Source organism: Phacochoerus africanus, chromosome 9 (assembly GCF_016906955.1).
Source record: "Phacochoerus africanus isolate WHEZ1 chromosome 9, ROS_Pafr_v1, whole genome shotgun sequence".
Classification (NCBI taxonomy): Eukaryota; Metazoa; Chordata; class Mammalia; order Artiodactyla; family Suidae; genus Phacochoerus; species Phacochoerus africanus.
This window is the reverse complement of record NC_062552.1, coordinates 50,398,309-50,422,876: the sequence shown is the minus strand read 5'-3', so window position 1 is coordinate 50,422,876 and position 24,568 is coordinate 50,398,309. Positions and strand designations below refer to the sequence as shown.

Here is a 24,568-nt window from a genome sequence, read left to right as displayed (position 1 = left end):
AACTGTGCCTTCCCGGCTGTGCAGAAGCTGCAGTCACATCTCGTCCTTCTGAAAAGTGTGACATGGAGATGGACTCAGGAGAGAAGTCAGGACATAAGAGACACCCATGGGCCCTGTGGATGCCCCCCCCCCATTCAAATCCTCAGGGTCACTCACTTGACCCCCAAAGCAGGCTCACTGCTCACAGGCCACACAGAGAAAATCAACTTCTGAGGACAAAGGAGCTTTTGGAGGAGTGCTTGCAAAAGGCTGCCTCCGGGTCTTCTGCCACCACGGCAAATGCGCCGCTGTGAACATGACCGCAATAGCTATGTTTATTTCTTCTGCTATAAAACCTCTGAGTAAATCATCTCTTATTTTATGTCTTTTCTGTGTCTCAACTACACTGAAACATCTGGATAATAAAAAGGAAAAATCAAAATATGACTTTTAAGTCCCATTGTATTCACCTTAAAGAATTCGGTACAATAAGTGGATAACAAAAGAGTCCTCCAACGGTGGTTTGAAGTGCGTTTTGCCCGTCAATTTACATGAATAAAAAGCTGTGCAAGTCACTTCGGAGCCTGCCCCGGTTAAGAGTGAGGGATGTGAATCTGCCCTACAGTGATTGTGTCATAATAATAATGATGCATCATCAAACGATGAGTCACCAAGCGATTCACTTGTGTTCTCATGAGAAAGGATGTGAGGCCGTGCCAGTGAGGCTGGCTCTAGAGCAGCAGCAAGGGAGTGACCCCGGGCCAGCTCATAATATCTGCTGACAAAAAGGGAAGTGACATGGGTGCCAGCAAATGTCCTTTCTTCAGAGCCTGGACCAGGCGGCTGGGGCTATAGCGACATCACGGCATAAATGCAAACCTAGCCGAATACCTGCTTATGTGCTGTGAACTGTATTTAACCACAGTCCAGCAGCCGTGGGGTTACACTGGAGGGCGATACCAGTCTGCTGGCTGTGCACACTTTGGAAACCGTCTGCCTCAAGAATGATATTTGAGAAGCCCAGCATTTGATTCCAAGGCAGTGGGAAGGTGCTGGTATATCCAGGTACCACAGCCTCCCTCCTCCCTCCTTAAGGGATGGCTCTGGGGCACAGCCACTGTCTAATCTAATCACAGCCACTTCCCAGTCACTGTAAAAGCACCCATGTGCGAGTTCCCTTCATGGCTCAGCGGTTAATGAACCCGACTAGCATCCATGAGGACGCAGGTCCAATCCCTGGCCTCACTCAGTGGGTTACAGATCCAGCGCTGCCATGAGCTGTGATGTAGGTCGCAGATGCAGCTCGGAACTGGTGTTGCTGTGGCTGTGGTGTAGGCTGGCAGCTGCAGGTCTGATTCGACCCCTAGCCTTGGAACCTCCATATGCTGTGGGTTCGGCCCTAAAAAGGCAAAAAAAAAAGGGAAAAAAAGGCACCCATGGGCCCTGTGGATGCCCCCCCCCCATTCCCTCCCTGAGATAAGGGCATTCTCGACAAAGATGCAGTCCAGGTGACTTGCTTCTGCTCTTTTCTCTCACACATGTGGAATCACTTTTCAAAGAATCTGAAACTTCTGAACCTTCACCTTGTGTCCCCACTGCTAGCAGAGCACGCAGCTGGCTAAGACGCCAACTGGGGAAGGCTGTCCGGGGAGTGGAAAGAACATTCAGCCCAGAGGATCCAGGGCATCGGGCCAGGCATGTGGCCGGGGATCCAAACCCCACGAGGGGTCAGTTCTACTCGGCTCGGAGACACTGGGGCGGCCTGGGTGGTTATCCTGGGAAGCTGGGACACGTTCCCTCCGCCAAAATAACCAGGTCAGAGTGGGAGGACCTAGGCAGGGACTGGGGGGGTGGGGGGTGGAAGGTGTGTGCCTCCTCCTGTTTCCCCTCTCCCTCCACCCCCACTTTGTCTCTCCTCCTCTCCCTCCATGTGTCTCCAACTGCGCCCCACATTTGCTCGCGGAGAGGAAGAAAAGCAGCGAGGCGGTGACCAGGGCGTGTGCACAGACATGCCCTGTGCAGGAGCAGGGGCTCTGCCTTGGGGTGGCCTGTTTTTTGCTGAATGCACTGTCCATCATCAGGGTCTCCTTGGTGCTCAGTGTATGGGCTGTGGTCAGAAGCATGTTAGCACCGTTGTGGCTGTTCTAGAACGGCGGTGGCCTCCATCACAGAATTCCAGCAAAACATGTAAAAATATCAGATGTAAACATTACTATGGAGCGAGTTTCTGTTACGGCTCCATGAACCCGACTGGTATCCATGACGATGGATGCGGGTTCCATCCCTGGCCTCGCTCAGTGGGTTGAGGATCTGGCGTTGCTGTGGCTGTGGTGGAGGCTGGCAGCTGCAGCTCCGATTTGACCCCCAGCCTGGGAACTTCCATATGCTGCAGGTGTGGCCCTAAAAAGCAAACAAATAAACAAACAAACAAAACAAAAAGGACTATGGAGACGGCCCTGTAAAGATGGAGATCTCCCTGCTTAGACACAGAGGATGCGCCCCTAAATCGTAGGGGCTGAGCAGAGGGAAGCAAGGTTTGCTTTCTCCTCCTGCTGATGGGGAAAAAGGAAGCAGACACACAGGCTCCAGGAACTGACAATGGAGTGCAAGCCTTGGGAGGAGGTCCCTGACCTGCCTTGGGAGGCTGGAGCCCTCAGAGGGCCAGTGGTGTGTTGGCAGTTGCTGTTCGGCCCCTTGAATCTCATTTCTTTTCTTGCTGTTGTGACTCCTGAGCTTAAGTGGAACTAACTTGAGGCTCTGTCTCGGCCCCCCTGGGTCCCCCTCCAGCTCTGTTGTTACTTGGCGTCTGTGTGATCTGGTCAGAAAGGGGGCAGCTTGGAGGACTTCTTCAGAAAAGAGACTGAGCCCACCCTCCGCCATCAGCTCAGAGGGCAAGCAGAAGTCAGGTCTGGATGCCAGGCTCGTGTCAGGAATAGGAAGGCAAAGGAGGGAAGTAGCCTTGGTGCACTGCAGCCCCGTCCCCAGCAGACCCAGCACACACTCTGCGGGAGGGGTCGGGTAGCAGAAACCCCTGGCAGAGGCTTGGAGACAGAGACAACTCCCCTGCACCAAGGAGAGGGCTCCTTGTCCTGTAAATCCTGGGCTGTCTCTGCCTGCCCTTGGCCCTGGCCCAGCCTTCTTTCCTTCATCAAAGAGTCCCTAGCCAGCCTCTTCTTAAAAGGATGGGCCAACCAGTAGGACTCTGGCCCCAGGGAATGGAAGTTAGCATGGATATTTTAAACATTTTTAAAAGAGCTGGAATCTTAAAAAAAAAAACCTCAAAAACAGTAAGTTGATATGTTGACAGCAAGTGCATTCTTTTAACAACCCGGAGTCCACTGAGCTTAGCACCTAGTTAGCAAGAATAGTTGGTTAAAGTAGGACAGGCTGGATTTGCAGTAAGCCCCAGAGGCAGGCTGCTGCTTTATTACAAAGCTGATCTGAAGAGTTTTGTCCCCAGACATCACACTGCTCCTTATAGCTCTGCTGGTCCTGCTGTAAAACGGATGGCAGCTGTGGACAGAGAACTGGCTGCATCCACACCCTGGGAGGGACAGAGTGGGACCAAGAGAAAGCTGGGTAACCACCCTGGCTGACCCTCTCAATAATCCCCCAAATCTTAGCCCCTCTTTTGAAGACGACTGCTCTACACAGCAGCGGTCTTTTTACCAACTGAAATTATGATGCTGAGGATGCTTTTTCATCCAACCCTATTCCATTCCAGATCCTCATACCCACCTGCCCCCCACCCCACCCCTGTCCTGCCCCCTTTAAGAATCACACTGGTTTAGAGGAAATGCTCAGATTTAAAATGCTGGACCATTTTACAAATGAGACGGATCCTTGTCTTCCTGGGGAGACCGGTGTTATGGGAAATTGCCTTAGTAGGACAAATTGATTCCGCTTCATGAGTAACTTTGTATATCAAATATTTCATTGAAAATAAAATTGATTCATTAAGGAAAGGGGTGGGTGGCTAAACAGAGTCTATCTGAAAATATCCTTTATGTTTTTCCTGCAGGGATCTGTGTTGGATGGTTTGTTCCTTAGATCTGCTGCAGACACTATACATTATGAGTAGATGACTGTTTTCAGATTCCACCTTCTCAAGAGTGATGGTGTTTCTGGTCCTACCGGAAGTCATCATGGTTACCAACGTCGCCTGCAGAGCAGGTTACAATGTAAGCTTCAGGAACATGGGCTAGAGCCAGTGTTTTGGAAAGGAATTCCTGAACACCACCTAGCGATGACTGGTAGCCCAAGCAAAGGAGAGAAGGCGCCAGAGGGATCCTTGCTGCCTACAGGAGCTGGCGCTCCACCTGCAGGGCTGCCCTCCAGCTGAGAGGCTGGGGTTGGGGGGAGAGTGAGTCCCCTCCCTTGGAGAGATGGCCTGAGCGAGGCCCAGCAGGATCCAGAGTCCTTCTCACCAGGAGGACAAGCAAGCAGAAGTCTCCAGCTGGGTGCCAAGGCCTGAAAACACTTAGAGGCAAATCACATGCATAGTTAGGAATTTTGCACAATCTAAACAGGATGTGCACTGCTGAGCTTTTAGTCTCCAGGAGGGGGAGAGACAATATTTTCCTAACAGGTCAAGAGTGTTGCTCAACATGTGAGAAGCCCAGTTCCTGGAAACGCCGAGATTGCTTACCCGGAACGCCGTTTTCCTCCTCGGGCAGGCATGGCCCCAGCCATCCTCACCTGTCCAGTGGCTGCCATGGGGGCAACGGGCAATGTCACCGATCCAGGGATGTCTGAAGCCATTTCTGGAATTCAGCAAAGGGGAGAGGCTTGGTTAATGCCAGAAAAGTCTGGGAACAAGCAAGAAAATTGTCCGGTGGACCAAAAGCACCACCTGGGAGGAGAGCTCAGGGACCTGCGTCCTGGGCCCATCACTGGTCACGTGACGCAGGTGAGCCCATTCCATCTGGGGGGTGCCTTTCTCCTCCGGAAAAGGGTATCCCTGGGCAGGATGTCCATGTTTAGTTTAGATGGGAAAACAGAGTTCATGCAACTAACTTAGCCGCTTTCATAAAGGACTCCTGTCTCCTGTCACCTGGAGGCAGGTAAGACATCCAAGAATCTAGGTGCATAGAACCACTGCTGGTCCCAAATCCTGGGAGTCCACGTGGGGCAAACCCAGAGAGCCAAGAGAGCCAAACCCTGTGGCCACGCTGCTGCTGATAATCGGTCTGAACTCCGGGCATCTGTGTTCAAGTGGAAAGATGGTTCTCTACCCTAAATCTGGACTCAGAACTCCTGGATACAGAGCCCCTGCCTGGCCCTCCATTCATGAGAAGGACAGTGACGTCCAAAGCCCTGAAAAGCATCACCTCAGGCTGCACCATGAGCCAGTGACAAGGGCTTTCCACAGGCAGGCCCTTTCCAGGAAGAAGTATTAATATAAACAAAAAGAAGGTCTGGCATGAGATGAGAGTACCTTTCCTGTGCATCATTACCATAATATATTATCTCTTAGGAGTGGGAAATTTTTGGACGCTGCTTAAGGCCATGGTAAGCATCCCTAGGCTCAAAGAAACCACAGAGTTACAGAGTTTCTCCTTCTCACTTTGTGGAAAGTTCCAGAACTCAGGGCACCCTCTCTTCAGACCACTAAACGGCAAGAGTAATACTCCAGCAGTCTCTCTGATCCTGTTTATTGTTCCTGGGAAGGCCTTCCCCAGGGCTCGCTCTCCTCCGCAGGGGCAGAAGGAAAGCAAGAGTCTACGACAACATATTTCAGAAAGACAGGTGGGGATAAATGCGAGCCCCGAGCCCCTGTTGGTGAAGCAATGCTGGTGATGCTCTGAAGCCTGACTGCCCTCTGCCTCCTCTCAGAACCTGCAGCGGCATCAGACAGCTGACCCACAGTTCCGTCCAAAGACACTGTGTTTAATAAACATACGCCAAGGGCAGCTTGACCTATTCCACTCAAAACTTCTGAAGAAGAATTCTATAGTACTAATAAACAAAGTCTTAATTTAGCTACTCTACTGTGTTCATAAAAATTGGAAAGCTATTACAATTTTTTTTAAACCAATGTACACACTGGAAGGTACTCCAGGAAAAAAAAAAAAAAGTCCCTTTCTTAAAATAATGCTCTCCCCTTTAGACAATCAATGTAGTGGACCTGAGACATTTAGACAACATGAACAGCAACGACTTAATAACCGTATCATCTGCCTGCTTCTGATAAGAAATCTGCAATTTTTTTTTCTGAAATGAAGGCTAAAAAAAGCATGTTGAGTCCATTAAGTCCCCAAAGTGAATGGCTGAATCACTGCCAGCACAAACATGGACAAAAAAGAAAGTCACCACTTCCCAAAGGAAGTCCCAAAGGACATCAAGCCCTAAAGATTCTCCAAGGACCATGGGGTTTCATGGTCCAACAGGTTAGGGAAAAGCCACATACCTATCCCCCTTCTCGGAGATGCCGATGTCCACTAAAAACATACTGAGAAGTCCCAATATACGGTTTGTTAGTCACAGTTTGTTTAATTAACACTGCATATCATAATGGTCTTTCCTTGTGAAAACTCGTTAAAATGTGTTAATCTCCACAGCTAATATTCCATGCAACATTAGTTTATGTATTTTATGATTTTATTTTATTTTGTCTTTTTAGGGACGCACCCACAGCACATAGAGGTTCCCAGGCTAGTGGGTGAGTCAGAGCTACAGCTGCCGGCCTACACCATAGCCACAGTCACAGCAACTCGGGATCCGAGCCGTGTCTGCAACCTACACCACAGCTCATGGCAACGCTGGATCCTTAACCCACTGAGCAAGTCCAGGGATCGCTCCTACAGAATGCATCCCACACAAATACAGAAAGATGGCGGCTCACCATCTTCAATGTCCCAAACTACCCTCACCCAAGAAGCATTGCTAAGAACACCTGACACATTCCAGTTCTAGTTCTTCTCTTGGCATCTGCATTTGTGTATCTTGTACCCATTTCTCTACTGAGATTCGGAGGTTCTTATTTATTTGCATGATCTCTCTTTTCTTTTCTTTTCTTTCTTTCTTTCTTTTTTTTTTTGGTCTTTTTGTCTTTATAGAGCCGCACCTGCACCATATGGAAGTTCCAAGGCTATGCGTCTAATCGGAGCTGTAGCCGCTGGCCTACACCACAGCCACAGCCATAGCCATGCCAGATCCAAGCCGCACCTGTGACCTACACCACAGCTCACGGCAACACCAGATCCTTAACCCACTGAGCGAGGCCAGGGATCGAACCCGCAACCTCATGGTTCCTAGTCGGATTCGTTTCCACGGCGCCACCATAGAAACTCTTGCTCTCTCTTTTCTAATAAAGAAATTAGAGCTTTGTCATGTTTTCTGAAAATACTTCATGCTATTTCCCTGCTCTGTTGCTTGCTTTTTAGGTTGAAAGATTTTTTAATACTAGAGACGGCATTATGCTGCAGACTTTTAAGAAGAGGGGTTGGTCGGCTTGGGTTGCCATAACAAAACACTATAGACCGGGTGGGCTAAACAAGAGAAATGAATTTTCTCACAGTCTGGGGCCTGGGAAGCCCAAGGTCAAGGTGCCAGCCAGTCCCGCTGCCGGTGAGAATTCTCTTCTTGGCTTACAGACATCCATCTTCCCTCTGTGTTGTCACATGTTCCCTTGCTGTGAGGCCACAATGATCCTAGGGCCTTACTCTCACCACCTCGTTTAACCTCAATTACCTCCTACAAGCTCTATCTTCGAATAAGTCACATTGGGCGTTTGGGGAGATACAATTCAATTCACAGCAGAGGAAAAGATGAATTGTTGCAACCTCATTAATTGGGGAGTTCTTCCTTTTCCCCTGAAACTTTTTGATGCTCCTTCTGTCCTATTTTTTTTTCTTTTTTCTTTCTTTCTTTTTTTTTTTGGTTGCACTCACTGTATGTGGAAGTTCCCAGGCCAGGGATGGAACCTGCACCACAGCGGTGACCAGACTGGATCCTTAACCCACTGAGCCACAAGAGAACTCCCCTTTATTTTACCTGAACATAGAAAATGTGTCTGTTTCTAGAATAACTATCTTTTTTGTCAACTACCCAGTTATCTACACTGCACCATTATAACATATGTAGTGATGCAAGTTTCTCACACTATTCTTACCTTTCAGATTTATCTCTGTTCTTCTTCTGGTTTATTCTTCCACTTAAATTTTAGAGTAATTTGAAAAATAAATAAAATTTAACCTTCGGGAATTAATTGTATTATCTTGAACCTACAAATTAATTTGGGGGGAAAATGACATTTTTGCAACAATGAGAATTTTCTTTTTTCTTTCTTTTCTTTTCTTTTCTTTCTTTCTTTTTTTTTTTTTTTTTTTTTGGCTTTTAGAGCCACACCTGCGGCATATGGAGGTTCCCAGGCTAGGGGTCCAATTGGAGCTACAGCTGCCAGCCTACACCACAGCCGCAGCAGTGCAGGATCCGAGCTGAGTCTGCCACCTACATCACAGCTCATGGCAACGCCAGATTCCTAACCCACTCATCAAAGCCAGGGACTGAACCCAAAACCTCATGGTTCCTAGTCAGATTCCTTTCCACTGAGCCACGACGGGAACTCCAATAATGAGAATTTTCGATCAAGAATAGACACATGCCTATAATTCACTCAAGACTTCCTTTCTAGCTCAATAAAGTTTTTCATTTTCATCATACAGGTCCCCCAAATTTCCCACATTGCTTAGTTCTGGATACATTGTTATTATGATGTGATATTGCATTGTGTATTGTATCATTGCATTTCCCAGATTATTCCCTAACTTGTTAGCAGCTACAACGATTGTGTTAGGACAACTCTGTCATAACTGAGGTCAACTGATTTGACCCGCAGCTAAGGCAGGTGCTGCCTTCCCCACCCTTGCTGTTCTGTGTATCTAGTTTCCTTTCAAAATTTGCATACCCAGTTTAAAGAGTTTCTAGGACTATTACCATGTATTCTATCGTTTCACCATTAAAAAAATTGTTCTAATAATTTGCCATTAATTCTCCTGAATTTTCTAATTTTACAAATTCTATGGTCTACAAATAATGATACTATTTTCTCACTTCAACTAGTTAAATGTTTAATTTCTCTTCATGTCTTGTGTCACCGACCAGAACTTCCAGAATATTCAGTAATAATGACCCATAATTAGGTAACAGAAAAGCCATAGCGCTTTGCAGTGAAACCTACTTGGTTTCAAATCACAACTCAAACACTCCCTAGCAATCATCTACTTTAAAGGATCATTTTTAAGATGAGAGAGAATGGATGTGAAGAGCCTAACACAGGGCCTGGGAGGCATGCTTGAGCAAAAATGATTAAAATTATCATGATTATGGTGATGATAAGCAAACTTGCTTGGTCCTTGAATTTAATTGTAATGACCTGCTGGTTAGGCTAACTATGCTTTATGACATCAAGGGAAACTGCTCCTCTCCCTGTGCCTTGGTCTATTTAAGGAACAGATATCTCATTTTACCAAATGCCATTTTGGTAACTAAGATAGTGTGTTAGATACCAAATAAGCCAAGTGAAAGATGCAGTCAGTGAAACTAAAATTCACTTTATAGGTTAAGCTTTTCTCTAGTATCTTAAAAAAAAAATTTTTTTTTTTTTTTTGCTTTTTAGGGCCACACCCTTGGCATATGGAGGTCCCCAGGCTAAGGGCTGAATCAGAGCTACAGCTGCCAGCCACAGCAACTGGGGATCCCAGCCATGTCTGTGACCTACACCACAGCTCATGGCAACACTGGATCCCCGAACCACTGAGCGAGGCCAGGGACTGAACCTGTATCCTCATGGATCCTAGTTAGATTCGTTAATCACTGAGCCATGAAAAGAACTCCTTCTCTAGTATCTTTTAGGAGCCCCTCTTAACACACTCAAATAAAAATATAAACAATGTCTCTCTTCTCTGTAATCTACATCCGTATCTACTGTGTGATCAGCAGTCAGCCTCCCTTGAAAAGTGACAGCCTGCTCCCCAAATCTAGCAACTTTTCCATATGACTCGAATGTAAGTTAGCAAAGCTCCTGGGACACCCATCCAGAAAAGGTGGCCAGAGGAAGGTCACTCAGCAGGTCAGAGGTGAGGGTCCCCAAAGCAGATTCTGGTGTTAAAGGGAGTACAGAAGCCTACATTTGGATGGAAGACAGCCCTGTGAGCATGTTGTGGATTCGCTCCAGGGTCTTTGAATTTCACCCCAAAAGGAAGAAAAGTGGAATCCTGACCACAGCTCCGGGCAGAGAGGAAATCAGCTCAGTTACCTACTGGTGACGATGCAGCCGAGGTCATGCCCTACCCTTGGAAGTACACACGAACACAGCATTTTTGGAGGATGACCTGGTGGTATGTGACGAGAGGGTCCCAGAGCTCTGTGTGTGTGTGTGTGTGTGTGTGCGCATGTGCGGGCGCGCACGCTACATGCACAGAAAAAGATAGAAGGCAGATACAGGTCCATCAATGTGTTAAGCTTGGCTATTTCTGTTGTGGGACTTAGAGGTGGGTTTTATTTTCTCTTAAAAGCTCTTTCAGTTGTTGATTACACTAGGTTTTGTTTCTATGAACATGTGTTCATTTGATGTCAATCTAATGATGGGCTAATTTAATGACCACAAAGAGAGAAATAAATATTTTTAAAGGGTTTCACTGTAAGACACAGTACAAAGCATGTATGCCTGGAGAGATAGAAGCAATGAATGATCGAGACAGAGATAAAGGAAGGGGGCACTTTTTACAATAATACGAGTGTCACAAGGGGATCCTGCTGTGTAGCACTGGGAGCTATGTCTGGTCACTTGCGATGGAGCATGATAATGTGAGAAAATAGAATGTATACATGTACGTGTGACTGGGTCACCTTGCTGTGAGGTAGAAAATTGACAGACCACTGTAAACCAGCTATCGTGGAAAAAATAAAAATCATTATAATATAATAAAATAAAATAAAATTCACAGCAAAATTGAAAAAAATAATGAGTGTCCAACAATGGAATGGATTGTCTTAATAACGATGATAAACATTCTGCATAAAAATATTTAAAATACTTTGTATTGGGAGTTCCGGTCATGGCACAGCAGAAACAAATCTGACTAGGAACCATGAGGTTGCGGGTTCGATCCCTGGCCTCGCTCAGTGGGTTAAGGATCCGGTGTTGCTGGGAGCTGTGGTGTAGGTCGCAGATGTGGCTCGGATCCTGAGTTGTTATGGCTATGGTTGTGGCGTAGGCCAGTGGCTGCAGCTCTGATTCAACCACTAGCCTGGGAACCTCCACATGCTGTGGGTGCAGCCCCCAAAAGACAAATAAATAAATTAATTAATTAAATTAAATTACTTTGTATAAAAGTAGTAGGATTTGGAGTTCCCATCATGGCTCAGTGGTAATGAACCCAACTAGTATCCATGAGGATGCAGGTTCCATCCCTGGACTCGATCAGCTGGTTAAGGATCCAGCGTTGCCGTGATCTGTGGTGTAGGTTGCAGACGTGGCTCAGATCTGGCATTGCTGTGGCTGTGGTGTAAACTGACAGCTGCAGCTCCAATTTGACCCCTAGCCTGGGAACTTCCATATGCTGCAGGTGCAGACCTAAAAAGAAAAAAAAAAAAGATAATAAGATCTGTGTTGGGTGCTAACCATGTTCCAAGCCCTTCACGCATGCATTATATCCCGTCTACAAGATTGGCATAAAGCCAACCCATTTTACAGTCAGGGAATTTGGGCAGAGAGAGGTCAGTGCCATGGCCTGACCACATGGCTATGAAGTGGCGGGGCAGGATCTCACCACTCGGCCACCCACCGCAGGGCCCTCGGCTCCACAGTCCTCAGGCATAGGACCCCGTCCCTGGGTGGGGATGGGGGCAACTGCAAATCACAGGCCCAGGTGGAGGTTGTGCAATGTGCAGGAAATGTTCACGATTTGGGGTCACAGGCAAACTATTTATCACCCCTAAGCTTCAGACTCCTCAGCTATAAAATAAGGAAAATACCCAGATTGTTCATAGTTACTGTGGGGATTAAGGAAGATCACTTACTTAAGATGCCTTTCAGGAGTTCCTGCTGTGACTCAGTGTTAAGGACCCACCCTTGTCTCTGTGAGGATGTGGGTTGGATCCCTGGCCTTGCTCAGTGGGTTAAGGATCCAGTGTTGCCTCGAGTTGTGGCCTAGGCTGCAGCTGCAGCTCTGATTCAACCCCTGGCCCAAGAACTTCCACATGCTGCAGGTGCAGCTATAACGAGGAAAAAAAAAAAAGATGTCTTGCAGAAGTTATTTTCCCTCTCCCCTTTTAGTTCTCCCCAAGAATGTTTTTTAAAAGGAGATGTGTGTGTGTGTGTGTATCTATCTATCTATCTACCTATCTATCTATCTATCTATCTATCTATCTATATTTTGTCTTTTTAGGGCCACACCTGCGGCATATGGAGCTTCCCAGGCTAGGGGTCAAATCGGAGCTACAGCTGCCGGCCTACACCACAGCCACAGCCACGCAAGATCCGAGACCCATCTGTGACCTACACCACAGCTCACAGCAACATCAGATACTTAAGCCACCGAGCGAGGCCAGGAATCAAACCCGCAACCTCATGGTTCCTAGTCGGATTCGTTAACCACTGAGCCACGACGGGAACTCCTGTGTGCGTATTTTTACACAACCTTTGAGCAAATAACCTCAGTCATCTTATCTATAAAATGAGCATAATACTAAATACTAAATACTTCATGAAGTTGCTATGAGGATTAAAAAAGCGAGTATCTATAAAGCTCTGAGAATGATCCCTGACACACAGCAAGTACTTCTGAGTGTTAGGTTAAACACACACACACATAGAAACCTGATGACCTTTTTTTTTTTCATTGTAAGGAATTAGGTCACTTCTATGTCTTTATTTTTGTCTTCTTAGGGCTGCACTCATGGCATATGGAAGTTCCCAGGCTAGGGGTCAAATCGGAGCTGTAGCTGCAAGCCTACACCACAGCCACAGCAACATGGATCCCAGCCACATCTTCAACCTACACCACAGCTCATGGCAACGCCAGATCCTTAACCCACTGAGTGAGGCCAGGGATCGAACCTGTGTTCTTTTTTTTTTTTTTTTTGTCTTTTTGCTATTTCTTTGGGCCGCTCCTGCGGCATGTGGAGGTTCCCAGGCTAGGGGTTGAATCGGAGCTGTAGCCACTGGCCTACGCCAGAGCCACAGCAACGTGGGATCCAAGCCGCGTCTGCAACCTACACCACAGCTCACGGCAACGCCGGATCCTTTACCCACTGAGCAAGGGCAGGGACCGAACCCACAACCTCATGGTTCCTAGTCGGGTTCGTTAACCACTGCGCCACGACGGGAACTCCTGAACCTGTGTTCTAATGGTTACTAGCCAGATTCATTTCTGCTGAGCCACGATGGGAACTCCTATGACTTTATTTTTAAGGGTCTGTCTCACAGAAGGGCAGGAAATGGGAACAGAGGGCCACAGAAGGGGGTGTGGCCATATGACTGACTCCTCAGTAGCCCCCACTCCTAAAACATTCCCCAGGGAGATGCTGCCGCATAGGGAGGCAAAGGGGTTGCTCCAACCCGGGGCTGCCTGAGCCATGGTTCTCGGCCTGTGCTGACCCCATGCTGCCTCCCTCTGCAGAGTTCTGCCTTTAAACTGGCTGGTCCGCCTTATATCCCAAGGGGGTCAGCAGATGGGCCCCGAGTGTGCCTCTACCCTCCACCCGAACGCCACTCCCACCCACGTCCCTGCAGAGCTTCATGCACACATCCCCCACTCCCACCCGGATGGACGCGGACACAGCTCCCTCCTCACTACACCCTGCTGTCACCCAGGAGAGCTTCGTCTGAGCAGGTGCACCTGCCCAGAAGCTGTCACCTTCATCCCATCGCAGCCGGGGGACCCACATCCCCATGGAGCCTTCAGAGGGTTGACAAGGGCCAGCAAGGGAGCCTGGACATCCAGGACGAATCACCCATGCCCTCTCTGCTTCCCTCTGGGCAACCCAAGCAGTCACTGGCAAGGAACTCAACTGAGAGGAGTGCGAAGGTCATGGTCCTTGCCTTGATGTTCCCATGCGGTCGAGGGCTGACCACACTTAAAAATGAGAGGCTGGTGCCGCCGGGAGCGTGGATGCCTCCTACTGACCAGAACACCACTTACCCGCAGGCACACCCATCCTAAGAGCAGATGAGGAAGTGACAGCTGTACAAGTAAAGGCAGAGTCACTGCTCCCCTTCGGGCCTCACCTCAGGATCTCCTCACCTCCCACTCTCCCTTCAGCCCCGGGCAATCAGGACTTTGTCCCTGTCAGCCCACTGGGGAGTGGCCGTCATCACAGGGTCTCATCTTATCAAGGCAAACAGTTGCCTCTCTGCCCTGACCTTCAGTGTGGATGCAGCTCTGGCCCCTGTCACCAGCTCCCCGTCCTGGGTCGCGAGGGGCCACATGCCTGTCCTCCCTGACACCGGGCCGATCCCCCCATCTCAGCTCCTCTACCAGACCTCAGGGCACTCACACAGCTCCCTCTTCTCCATCTATTCTCTCTCCAGGTGACCTCACTCAGGCACTGGCATCTATGCCATTTCTTGGCTGATGATTCCCCAATCCAATCAGCAAGTCACCTCCTAAGGGTCTCTCCATCCCCTGGGTTCTGCGGCTGGCCCACCATAGGACCTCCCGGTCTCTCGGCAACCCCCTCCCATTATTCATAGGGGAGCCTGAGCTGACTGGTCCAGCCCTTGCTTCCACCAACTAGCAGGTTCCCTTTGCTCTTGGCACAAATGTGGTGAGTTCCTGTGGGGTCCACCCTTCCTGTCCACCTCTTTGGCTCTGGCCACAGTGCCCTATCAGCTCTATATACACACCACCTTCCCTCTCACCCCAGGGCCTTTGCATATGCTGTGTTCTGTGGCCAGAAAGCTTTCTTCCCTCTCTCCACCAAGTTAACTCCTTTAAGATTCAGCTCCAGCATCACTTTTCCAAGGAAGCCTGTCCTGGGCCAGGACCTTTCCCTCCAATCTAGGTCTGGTCCCTGGTGATTCACTCTCATTGTACCTGTACTTCTGTGAATGAATGAAGGTCACAGGGGTCCAGGTGAAAGCTGGCAGGACCTGAACAATGGAGCCACAAAGAGGGCATTCCGAAGGAAGGAGATGATGTCAATGCCTCAAAATACATGATGTGTCACCAGCAGAGCCCAGAAAGGGAAGATTCTAAAAGCCTTGGTCACCTGATCCTCCTACACTGAGACTGCATGGGGCAAAAAATTTCTGGAGAAGGAAGAGAAATATGGTTGGGTCGGTTGCATATTTATATCTCCCACAGCACATACTTGGTACACAGGGACTCTGCCACAAAGTAGAGGCGTGTGCCTTTACACCTTCCTCCATCCACCTATTTGGAGGTCGCACGCTGAGTAGGCGTCTGGTTCTAGTTCTGTCTTTATCGCTACACAACGCAGTCTCTCCATCTATTCTCCAACTGGAAAATGGGGTTAAGCAGCACCTCCCTTCCTTCTGCAGAAGGTGCCGTGAGAAAATGGGGCCTGTTTCAATTACAAGCAGCATTTGCCACGCTCAGATTTTGAGCCAGCAGCTGTGCTAGAAGCTGGACAGTCAGAGGTGAAAGGACCCATCCTGCCTCTGACAGGTTCCACCTGGAGTGTGAGGGAGACACATAGCCAGGTAATTTCATACAAAGAGCTGGGTGCTGTGAAAGAGACTGGACTCTGGGTTGTGGGCATGACTGGGGAGATCCGAGAAGGCTTCCTGGAGGAGGCCACACCTGTGCTATCCTGGCAACAGACAGCAGAAATGCTTCAGGGAGGAATGAAGTGTAACAGAAAAAATACGCTTTTCCTAAATGTATCCCTTTGATGGTGCCAGAACTTCTGAGCAGCTGCCCTGCGGGGCATACCCTCTTGTTCACATCCAGTCATTGAAGCTTTCTGGCCTTTTACCCCCCATGGCACCTCCAAACAGGACACAGAATTATTCCCCACCTCACACACAGCTCTCTTGTATAGATCCTTGCACAGGACCCCTGGTCATCACCAATGACAAATATACCAATAGACAGAAATATCTCATCTACAGCAGCCCCGCCCCAAATGTTAATCTCCCCCGCCCCAGGGAAAGGCTCTTTTCCATTAGACACAGGGATGGAAGGACCGCCTGCCCTCACACAAAGTTGCAGGTTTTCAGCTCACCGCAACATCACTACGAGCCGAGGATTCTGAAAGCTTCACCCTAATACAGATTATGCTGCTTCTGATACAGCCTCTAGCTAAAGACTACTTCACATTTCACATGCAGACATATTGTGTAGAATTCCTAAAATACAGTAGAGGCAGCGAAAACCTGGAAAAATGTGAAACATGAGAGCATTACAGAGGAAGAAAACATGAGAAAATGCAAAACCACCGTTTTGTCCACCCCACCCCTGGCAAGGTTTCATGGGAATCTAAAGAAATCTCTTCATCGTCACACTAAAAATCTTAATGACATGCAAAGTTTCATGATACAACATAATATTAATAACCATTCCAATAAAGAAAAACAAACAAAAACAAAAAAACAAACAAAAAAGCCCCCAAAAGGGTCTCTTCTCTGCATGGTTTGGAGGGAATGAGGGGAGGTAGCTAAGCTAAGAAAAACGCTCTCCTCACTATTCATCTCTCAGAATAATTCTTTTCACAGAAGGCACATCAAATATCACAGCCATACCTTTTCAGAGGGATTAAACAAAGATCTTTCTTCCTTGTGACCAGCACCTTCTTGGGAGACTCTGTTATCCGTGCAGAAGAAATGTCAGAAACCTCTGGGAGGAAATGAGCCGCATTTGTATTCCGCTCAGAAAATGTCATCACAGATCTGTTTACCTTAACTGTGGACCATGATTCAGCCGTGACAACTGTCTTGCATACTGATCAATTTATTTGCAGCAAAATTTCTAATGTTAACTGCTTAGGTTCTGAAACATCGGTGACTTGGATTTCATGGGCAGCCACAACACACATTTGAAATCCCTAGGCTGTTATCAAAACAGTTCAGGGAGCCATCCAAAAGGATGCCTCCTCCTGATGGGCAAATGAGGGAGGGTCCCTTCCACTTCCGGAAGGAAGGCCCCCAGCACATGACTCCCAAAGGCCCTCCTTAGGGTGGGATGTTTGTAGCACAATGTAGAGAAAAATCCTGAGACTGAGAGCCGGGGGATTCTGACTCCAGGTCCTTGCTGGACTTGAACCAGCTGTGCAGCCTCTGGTTGGCAGCTCTCATCCAAAGGCAGGCTGGGCAGGGGTCTCTGCAGCAGGCAGAAGCGGGGACACATGGGAGGAGAGGACCAATGGACCCCGGAAAGGAGGCAGAGGCCAGGTCCTGCCTCCACCCTCTGGTGTCTCCTGCCTGGACGCGGAGCCCTGGCTGTGGGTTTGAGCCACTCCCAGCCGGCTGGCAGGTTTGGCATCAGGGATCCGGTGCCAGACCCAAGGCAGCCTGGGAAGACACCCTCCCACCTCGGCTAACAATGCTGGTGTGGGCAGAGCCCTGCTCCCTGGCCCGAGTGGGCAGGGCTGTGGCCTTTGGAACACACGGCACCAGAGCCCACCAGGGTGTTAGCACCCATACGCCCACTAGTATCCAAGCCCACCCTGCTGGCCGATGTCCCTGCAGCCCTGCATGGAACTTTATGAAAAGGGAAAAACCTACAGACCAGGAAGAAGATGGGCAACCAGTAATTCCAGAGGAAGAAAGGTAGGGAGGCTACTGTCTAGGCTATGATTCTGGAGGAGACAGTAAGAGTGAACTCCACACGTGGCCTGGGCCCCCCCGGTGAGATAACAAACAAGAACCCACATATCTAACCACAGTGGGGGCTCCACCCACAACTTGTCTCAGGCTTGAGTCAAACGCAATAGCCGCAGACCATCAGCAGACGGTGGGTCTCATCATTCAGGCAGAAGGCAGGCCAGAACACCGGGGTTGAAGGCTTGCCGTCTATCAGCAGACAGGCTGCCCCCAAGAGGGGTCTAGAGGCCCAGGGTGTGGCCCTCAGAGGCCAGAGTCTTCAGCATCAGAAGCTCATTGCAGCAGGACAGACCTCAAAGAGAAAGTGCAGGGTATTCGACTAGTATCCACGAGGATGCAGGTTCAATCCCTGGCCTTGCTCAGTGTGTCAAGGACCTGGCGTTGTCATGAGTTATGGTGTAGGTCCCAGACATGGCTTGGATCCCACGTTGCTGTGGCTGTGGTGTAGGCTGGCAGCTACAGCTCTGATTCTACCCCTAGCCTGGGAGCTTCCATATACCGCAGGTGCGGCTCTAAAAAAAAAGAAAAAGAAAAAAAGCTCCAAAAGAAAATGCAGAGTAATGGGCTGGTGGTGGGAGATCCTGAGGTGGGCTCAAAGCTCTGACTCCCCACATTGGGACGTACAAGAAAGAAGGGTCATGGGATGGGAAGAGTTCAAACACTACACTGAGGGGAACCTGCCAGCCAGCCAGACTTGTCTGCATGAAGGACAGTCCTTGAGGCAGGAGGCGAAAAGAAACTCTCTTCAAATACGTGTGAGAGACCTTCCTGTGTAAAATGGGAGAGGCCGGTTCTTGATTATTGCCGAGGCCTTGGCGTGGTGGCCAAGGATATGGAGGGTAAGGAAAAAAATGAATCACTCAGATGCGTGTTAACTGTCCAAACACTATTTGAAGTTGAACAGAAACCAAATGCATGAAAAATGTCTGACACAAAGCGAAAAGCTAATAAATTATGGAATACCCACACAGACAAAGATCACTCAGCCATTTAATATCACAACGCCAAAGAATAATGTTACCGGAAAATGCTAAGGACACATTAGTAGAGTAGGATCCAAAATCTTATAGGCAAACCTATTTGTCAGGGATCCACCAAAATGCCGCTTCAGCCACAACACCTGCTCTACCATTTGTCTTGGCTTCTGAACGAATGCCTTGACCTTTGAAAGGACAAGCGGTGGAATATCTGTCTCAGGCTCGTGGCTGGCATCCGCGAACATGTGGGTAATCAATGACCCTGTGATCACACAGGTCACCCTTGTCTCTACATCTATATTAGATCATCAATACCACAGATGAGACGGGCCACGTTATTATTTAAGTTCAAATACTCATTCAGATATAAACAGGCACTCTAGATGAACTAACGTTGACCATCTCCTTGGATGTAAGATAAATGTCTCAATTCTCCCATTCAGATGGTTAGGAAATACATCACTGTAGGAGTATAATGTGTGATAATTCACTGCCATATGGTGAGCTATGACTTTTATGTGCAGAACCGATTATTAAGAATTTTCAAATACTCAAAAGGAAGGGGAAATAATGCAAATATTAAGGGTCAACGCATGAGCTTGCTGCCTTTAGAAAGACCATTATATTGTTTTTGAGCCAAGATGTCCATAGAGCCATAATAATAATACAAAGCAGCATAAAAGAGATTATTAGAGTATGTTGGAATTAATATCTTTGTGGAGTTTTTTGGTATAGGTCCTGGCCTTTGTAGCAATAAACAATTACCAGGATTTTAAATTTTTTAAATCTACTTGTTTAGGCCATGTAACTTTCAAGAAAAATTCTTATTTGGAGATGTTCACATCTGTACAAGGATGAACTAAGAGCCAACTCTGTCAACTTTGCTACCTCAAAAATGCACAAAGGAGAAAACCTTCAAAATCAAGTACATTGAGATGATTTATAGTAAATCATCAATGACATAAATGCAGTTGAGAAAAAAGATGAGAAGAAAATGCTAGGGAAAGACGAGGTCCCCCCAGTATCTCTTGCTCTTCCACCAAACTCAACTGCAAACAAACATCTATTTAATATCTCTGGCTGCAGCACAATGAACACAGGAGCACATCAGCAGCGGACGGAGCCCAGGTACGCTTCTTTCTGACCTCGATGTCAAACTTGCACCATGTGACCACTACTAATAAATAATAATAAAATAGTCATAAGACCTACTTTTGTTAAAAGGTCCAATTTCCATTTAGCAATGGTGACATTCAGCTCCAGCCTCAATCACAGCCAAATATTGACGGCCAGACATCCAGCATCAGGGCCGCCTGATTTAATTCAATGCACATACATACATACCGCAGAGACAGACTCTGTGTGTGTCTTGAGGTAAAGACACTAAAAAGGGGACAAAGCTAATACCTGAATGGTAAGGCGACCTGTGATTTTTATTTCCCACTTACCATTTTCTTTTTTTTTTTATTTTACTTTTTTTCAGACCACTCCCATGGCATATGGAACTTACCCAGCCAGGGATAGAACCCAAATCACAGCTGTGACCTACACCATAGCAGCGGCAGCCACTGTGCTGGGCTGAGGTTCGAACCCTCGCCACCACAGAGACAATGCCAGATCCTTAACTGGAACTCCACCATTTTCTACATAGCTAAGCTATTAAAACTCAGGATAGAAGACTCTTATGATCAGGAATACAAGGCAAGTGGTGGAATCGAAAGTAAGAGACCAGACACAAGATACTGGACCCTGTGAGCAGGTTGCTTGGGAGCTGAGAACAAAGGGCTCAGAGTCGTGCAGCCACCCAGAGCTAAGCAAGTCTACCCTGGGGGAGGGGAAGGGGACGGGAGGGGAGAAGGCAAGCCCACTTCCCTGCAGGGAGGGGACCAGTTCATCTGCTGAGAAATCTGACTTGGTCCTGAACTGCTCTTGGCCGTGCCCTCCTCTCAGACATGACCCCACACTTACCCAGCACTTACTAGGTGCCAGGCACAGTGCTGAGCTCTGAATAGAGAGAAGGAAAGATGGAGCCGCTAAGGTGAGGAAAGGAGGACCAGCAGACCAAGGACAGGTGGCTCTGTGAAAAGGGACACACAGGTAAGTTCAGAGAGCTACCGGTGTTGGCACACCCAAACCTGGACAGCAATCAGCCGGAAGGGCCCAGAGGCTTTGGGGGCGGTAAATGAGAGCGTTTGGGGTGAACACTGCTGAACCAATAAGCAATAGATAAAGCGAGTCAGGCTGGAATCTCAGACACACTGTGGCCTTATCAGTGTCATCCAAACAAGGACACCTCTGACGGGAGAGGGGACAAGGATGAAATCAGACAGCACACAACGGTGGGCAGACAGCACGTGCTCTACTTGCAGGACCGCTGGCCCAGCCCCAGGGAGAGGGGCAAACTACCATCTTTGATACCAGGATCCACATGCCGTGAAAAGCAAACACAACCCCACCAGGACACTGGATGGTTAAAAATCTGGTGGATGTGGGTCACCTGGGAATACCACTGTCTAATTTAGACTTTCTGAACCACTGGGCAACCAAGACTTCTGATACATTTCACTCAAGCGCTAAGGAGGTGGCACTGTGACAGAGACCCTCGGGGAGACATGGTGGAAGCAAGACCACGTGGTTACAATCTGCTATTAGTGGAATACAAGTCTCTATTCCCTGAGGGCAGGGAGCAGAGTCTACTCATTTTTCTCATGCAATCATAACCTCCTTTCACGACTGTCACGTTTTCCTTGTTGCCCTGTTCGAGATGAACTGGGTCCCTTAGGACGGGGCTCCTGGAAGCCCTGGTGAACGCTCAGATCCCAACTGCTCTTTTGAGCAAGAGGGCTTTACCCACTTGTTGCAGACTACATATTTGTGTCCTCCTCAAATTCATATGTGGAAATCTTAACCCCTAAAGGAATGGTATTTGGAGGTGGGGCCTTTGGGATGTGATTAAGTCTCAAGGATGGAGCCCTTGTGATAGGAGGGCTTTTTCAGTAGAGACAGGTGTGCTTCCTCTCCCTGCCCCTCTGCTCCTGGCCACATGAGGACACAGCAAGAGGGTGTCCTGGTTGCATCTGCCAACCAGGAAGAGGACTCTCACCAGACACCAAACCTGCCAGCGCCTTGATCGAGGACTTCCCAGCCTCCAGAACTGTGAGAAATAAACATTTGTGGTATAAGCCAACAGCCTGTGGTCTTCGTGTTACAGCTGTCTGAACAGACAAAGACACCACCTCTGGCCTGAAAGCCAGCAAGAAACAGGGTGCCTGTCTGGTGAGAAGTTGGGACTTGACCCATGGCTGGCTCACCCAGGCGGGATGAAGCCCCACACCCATGTCCTCGGTAAAGATGGGAGGGGGCAGCTCTACAATGATGAGAGTTGGGCAAGGAGACGGAAAGAAGAAGGAGGGGGGTGACTGGGTGAAGTGAGTGGAGGTTTCCCATACAGAGGATGGAGAGCGCGTGCCCGTTGCTGCTTGCGTCTGCAGGGCATCATAGTAGGATGCCCTGGGCACTCAACACATACTTTTCACATGAATGAATGAATGAATGGGCAGATGAATTAATTTTACTCTGAAGGCGGCCCAAAGGGGCACATAAAAGGGTCTCAATTATTCAGGTGCAAAATCAGCACCAAGTGGCCAATGGCAGTTTGGAAACTATCTATGGAGTCCACCCTCCACCACGTCCAACCTAGTAATGGCCTTGGATAGAGTATCCTTCTGACTGCCTGCTGCATGTGGAGGGAGACAGGGGAGAAAGCTGATCCGAGACTGCCTGGGATGAATGTGGTCAGAGGTGCACAGGAGATGCTGCTGTTTGCACCAGGAGGGAAAGGGAACCCATGGGAAGAGGAGGAAGAGAGGACAGGGATCCGCCGTGAAGGGAGGTCCGTTCAAAGCACTGAATGGCCTCGGCTCAGCAGCACTGGGTTCTGCCACCTCTGAAGCAAGAGGCAGATAGTGGCTCTTGTTGGGGGCTCCTATGCCCTGAAGCCTGGACCCTGAGGGCTCCTGAACAGTGGAAACCAACGTATAAAGGAGCAAGTTTTCTGGATTGCTGGGCTTTCTAGCCCAGAGAAGGAGGGAACCCCAGAGGGAGAGCTGGGAGCCGGGGAGGCAGGGGGGGGGCATCGCAGACAAATGGCCGGGAGGCAAAAGGAGGGAGGCCACAGAGGGCCAGGAGGACCAGTGCTGGTCACCTGCTGTAGACATCAAGGGACATGTGGCTCCCTGATGACCATGAATGCGGGTGCAAACTCCAGGGGTCCCAGTCGCTCACCTGGAAGTGGAATCCAAGTGCGGCCTCACAGGAGCAGGACTCGGAAATAATAAATGAGAAGGTGGCCTTGGCCTTGGATGTTCCCACCTTGCACCCAGGACTTAAGAAAAAGCCACGAAAAACCTCCAAGAGGGTAACGCCTTTTTTTTTTTTTTTTTGTCTTTTTAGGGCTACACCCAGTGGCATAATTGAGGTTGCCAGGCTAGGGGTCCAATCGCAGCTAAAGCTGCTGGCATATACCACAGTCACAGCAACGCCAGATCTGAGCTGCATCTGCAACCTACACCACAGCTCATGACAACGCCGGATCCTTAACCCTCTGAGTGAGGCTAGGGAGCGAACCCGCAACCTCATGGTTCCTAGTCGGATTCGTTAACCACTGCGTCACGACGGGAACTCCCTCGAGGGTAACACTTTTGATCTTTCCCCTCCTCACCTCCACTGTCCTGCTCCAGAACATTCTTCCCACCCCACCTTCTCCCTCTCTTCCACCCCCACCCCACCCTGCCTTCCTCCATCCCCCTGCTCCATCTCCAGCCTGCCGGCTCTCGCACCCTGCGTCAGTTTCCTCCTGACCCTTCCCTCTGTCTCTTGCTTTCTGGGTCCACTTCTCAGCCCTTGGTCATCTCTGATTCCTGCCAACGTTCTGCTTCTCCCTGATGCAAAATCACAGATGAACACCCATGTACACCATCACCCAAACACTCTCTGAGGTCTCTCTGCCCTGGTTTTGTCCCTGAGGACTCTGCCTCCAGCTTTAGGTTTTCAGGTGTGGTCACATGTGACTGCTTGGCTCCACCTGGAGGTTCATGTCAATGAGGTCACTTTTCCACAGGGGAACACAGAAGAGAATGTTGTTACACAGCCTCAAGTCCATGGATGCCCCATGTCACACTGTCAACGGGGCAAGGGCGAGCCCTTCTCGTGCAGGAAAGCTTGTCAAACATGAACAAAAAAGACACAAACCCTTCTGATTCCTTAGCTGCACTTCTTTCTATAAAATGTCTTTTCTCAAAAGAGAAGAAAAACATGGAAACATGGCCCACAAAAAAACTAATTAAGGAAATCATGTGTCCTTCCAGAGATATAAAATTCCCTTGAAAAAGTTTTATGACACAAAGTGGTTTGCTTGTTGAATATACTCCTTGATGAATGTAAATCATCCGTCATTCAAGAAATACATTTTGTGTTCAGTTTTAAACAGTGAGTTAGTCTACAAATACAAACTATGCAAAAGGGTAACAATGTTTATATGCAACACATTAAAATCTGTTTTCAAAGGGACTATCACATCGCTTCTGCCTGTGCTCTTTGGTACCAAAAACCAAATGGGATTTGTTCCCTGTGGTCCCATTTCTGCTGGGACCCTGATATTTGAAGGGAGGAATGGGTGAGCCCCTGGAGGCAGCTGCTGGGGTGTGGCCCTCAGTCACCAGGGGACCCACACTCTCCAGCTACAGACGAAGACCCTAGCGCCCAGAGCTCATGGCAACATCACTTTGTGTCTCGGAGACTCTGGCCCGCACAGAAAGTCGCC

At 48.6% G+C, this 24,568-nt stretch overlaps 1 protein-coding gene across 6 annotated transcripts in view; it reads right to left on the bottom strand.

The window, feature by feature from the left end:
* The window catches only part of ARNT2 (aryl hydrocarbon receptor nuclear translocator 2), a 190,135-nt gene that overhangs the window by 140,488 nt on the left and 25,079 nt on the right, over positions 1–24,568 (bottom strand). For 5 of the 6 annotated variants that reach the window (XM_047795780.1, XM_047795783.1, XM_047795782.1 and 2 more), the window contains exon 2: positions 4,628–4,742. In XM_047795780.1, the coding sequence (XP_047651736.1) occupies positions 4,628–4,742 (115 nt within the window). Of the gene's footprint in view, positions 1–4,627; positions 4,743–24,568 lie in introns of those variants that run through there. The other variant, XM_047795786.1, reaches the window with a different exon arrangement.